The sequence below is a fragment of the Echinops telfairi genome, unplaced genomic scaffold (assembly GCF_000313985.2).
Source record: "Echinops telfairi isolate 266 unplaced genomic scaffold, ASM31398v2 ScPeMD7_7457;HRSCAF=8495, whole genome shotgun sequence".
In the NCBI taxonomy this organism is placed as follows: Eukaryota; Metazoa; Chordata; class Mammalia; order Afrosoricida; family Tenrecidae; genus Echinops; species Echinops telfairi.
In genome coordinates this window covers 31,755,892-31,759,338 of record NW_022111357.1, presented here as the reverse complement: position 1 = coordinate 31,759,338, position 3,447 = coordinate 31,755,892, and the positions used below count along the sequence as shown (strand labels likewise).

Here is a 3,447-nt window from a genome sequence, read left to right as displayed (position 1 = left end):
GTGGTGCTGAGTCAAGTGGAGGGGCCGTGAGACAGAGGAAGATGGAAGAATACCGCAACTCAAACATAAAAACAGTTCATTGCAAAGATGGCACGGGACCTGACAGTGTTTTGTTAGGTTATACATAAAGCTTCCATAAAGTTGCCATGAGTCAGAACTGACTTGATGGTACCTAACGACATGTGGTAATGCATAAAAGCCAGAGGGGCCAGAGCAGGGAGGTCTTGGCTAGAGTACGGTGTCCCGGACTCTCAAGTATATTACTGCTCCTCCCCTGGAAACAGTAACTCCAACTATAAAATTAGAAGCTGAGCTTCATCATCTATGAGGCGGGGTCAGAACCCATGGCTGTAATCATCCAACTGAACAGCTGCCTTGCTATGACCTAGCGAGAAGGGGAACCCAGCCTTGGGACATTCTTAGTAGATGGAGTCTGGAAATCAGTATTTTTAAAAGCTTTTTTTTTTTAGGTCTAAATGATATTCTGTTGGCATGAATGCATTAATTTTATTCACCATTTACTCACCAAATCGTACCAGAAAGAATTTGGTTATTGTAACAAAGGAACGATGCGTATTCTCCCAGTTGGCCCACAGGATTCCTGGGAGATCGGGCTGCTCTCCATGTTTGAATTCTCACCCCCTTTGCTTTGCCTTTGAGCCTTACAAGAAGTCGTTAGGCACTTGGGTGCTAACCGAATGACAGATGGTTTGACTCTACTAGCCATTCCACAGGAGGAGGACGAGACTGCTTCGGGAAATATAACGGTCTTGGACACCCTGTGGGGCTGTTCTACTCTGACTTATAGGGTCGCTCTGTGTCTGAATCTGCTGGAGAGCAATGGATTGGGGGTGTGAGTTAGAACTGCCTTGATGACAGTAAATAGTTTTGTTTGGTTTGGGATTGCAATGACGTTCACTAGCCCACGGTGTGTGTCGGAAGTGTTGCAAGGAGAATGATTTTGTTACTAGTACTGGTAGCCAGAAAAATGACACCTTTCCCCTAAAAAAAAAAAAAAAAAAAAAAAAAATCCCAAAGAAATGGGAAAGAGAATAACCTGATGGAAGCGGATCACAGGATTTCCATTTGAAGCCCTGACCCCAGCTTTCTTCTTTAGCTTCCACGAGCCAACCGGAAGATGACATCGTCACCATGGGGACAGAAGGTGGCTCGGTGACCCTTGGTATTGAAGATGGCACCAAGACTCCGGGTGCAGAAGACACCACGAAAGAGGCCACTGGCTTGACAACTCTGGTGAGTGTCCTGGGAAGAGGGAAATTGGCCCCCAGTTCCCATTCACGGATATAAAACCAAGAAAAAACAAACCACTGACCCATCAGGACACTACATGACAAACTAGAGCCACTCAATGCCTCATTGGGCTGCCATACAACCCTAAGGAGGTTGTCATATTGACAGTACAGATCACTCAATCTTTACTCCCAGGAAGCCCCCCAGTGAGGTTAAACCACTGCAACCAATGACTTAACTTTATGCGAATCCCTGGGTGGTGCAAAAGGTTGAATGGCTTGGCTACTAATCAGAAGGTGGCAGCTCCGATTCACCGGGAGGGATTTCAGAAAAAACTTCCGGTGATCTACTTCTGAAAGGTTACAACCAGTGCGGTTCCACTCATGGGTCTTCATGAATTGAGCTCCACTCCATGGCGATTGGTTTGGTAGTATTGCCGTACGAGTTTCTAAGTATGTACTCTCAATTCCTTATCTGGTTATGGACTGGGGACTGGCTCATAGACCACACTGGTATAGATCCTGTGATCTCAACTCACAAGGTCTGACTTTAGTGAGTTTCAACCAACTCTTAAGTGTTTTACGCATTTGCCTTAAGCAAGACCATGAGGTGGGCACTTGGAGGGACATTGTCACACGCTTCACCAAGCAGCTGACAGTTAAGTTGTTCTGGACAGTGGGTCATGCCATTCATCTGACTCTGTTGGACCATTCCCCCAGTCACTTACTCCATTTCAGCCATGTTGACCTTTCCATCCTTCAAACGCACGTTTGTTGCAGCTTAGAGATTGTGTTGTCTCAGCCTAGGATACGCCCCACATCTTTCCATGGCTAGTTTTTACTCATGATTTTGAAGCATACACAGTCCCTCAGTCACCTCGAAAGTAACTCCCCTACTCATACCCTCTCAGCCTTCATTCTTCAGCCCCAGACGCAAAACTAAACCCACTGTCGTTCTTACTCCCAGAGACTCTCTCGTGCAGAGCAGAGCTGCTGCCGAGGTTTTCTGAGGCTGTAAAAGCTACACCGAAGCAGAGGGCCATCTCTCTCTCCCCCTCAGAGCTGCTGGTGGGTGCAAACCTTTCGGTTAGCAGCCAGCGCTTAACCCCCTGTGCCACCAGCACTCCCTATCCTTTAGCCCAGTGTTCAGCAGACTATTTGCTAGATTTGACAGATCCCTTATTGTTGCAAATAAAGTTTTATTGACATACAGCCACACCTATTTGGTTCAGAATTACCCGACTCCTTTCACGCTTTAAGAGTAGAACTGAGACATGATGGTCACAAAGCTAAAAGCAGGTACCTATTTGGCCCTTTATAGAAACACTTGGTCTCATCTATTATCCTAGCTTGCATTTTCTTTCAAGTGTGTGAATTCAGCTACCATTATCTTTTTAATTTGCTTACATGTTACATGTGTATATCCTCTAGCCAACCCCAGAATGTGAGTTGCATTCTCAGGGGACTTTTTTACCATTGCATCCCTAAGACCTGGACTCATACAGGGCGCATAGTAGGTTCTCACTTGCACATTTGCGAAATGCTTGACTGGCGTGGGCGTTACATATAGTCAATATAATCTCATCCAAGCCCTGGCTATGTCGCTTATTGACTCGGTGGGGCTGGGCACACCATCTCATTTCTCCACGCCTTGCTCCTACAGTAGGCCTAAAGATGGGATCTCCTTGATAGGACTGTGCTTGGAGTAAATGAGGGTGTATTTAAAGGGCTTGTCACATTGTAAGCTCTTAATGAAGGCTGGCTATTATTCTAACTGGGGGTAGGAGGGTATGAAAGCCTGGGAAGGCATAGGATGTGTGCCAAAGAACGGTTTCAAGAGGAACATTTGCCGTTCAAGCTCAAGGGAGAGAAAGAAGTAGAGCCCAGGGAGCCAGTATTTTCAGAAGATTCAGATCTGAGGAAGTCAGCAGGCTAAACGTTTGTCATTTGTTTCTTTTTTTAAAAAGGTAGGCCATCCCCCCTCCCTGGGGGAGGGACAACAGAAAAGTGGGTGAAGGGAGACGTCGGACAGTGCAAGAGATGACAAAATAATAATAATTTATAAATTATTAAGGGTTCAGAGGGAGTGTGGAGGGGGCCAGGAGGGGAAAAATGAGGAGCCGATGCCAGGGGCTTAAGTGGAGAGGAAATGTTTTGAGAATGATGAGGGCAATGAATGTACAAATGTGCTTTACAC

The 3,447-nt window shown here is 46.1% G+C and overlaps 1 protein-coding gene across 1 annotated transcript in view; it reads left to right on the top strand.

Moving 5' to 3' along the window:
- The window catches only part of PDPN (podoplanin), a 42,631-nt gene that overhangs the window by 31,795 nt on the left and 7,389 nt on the right, over nucleotides 1-3,447 (top strand). Inside the window, exon 2 of the mRNA XM_013005313.2 lies at nucleotides 1,118-1,254. Coding sequence (XP_012860767.2) covers nucleotides 1,118-1,254 — 137 coding nt within the window. The remainder of the gene's footprint in view (nucleotides 1-1,117; nucleotides 1,255-3,447) is intronic.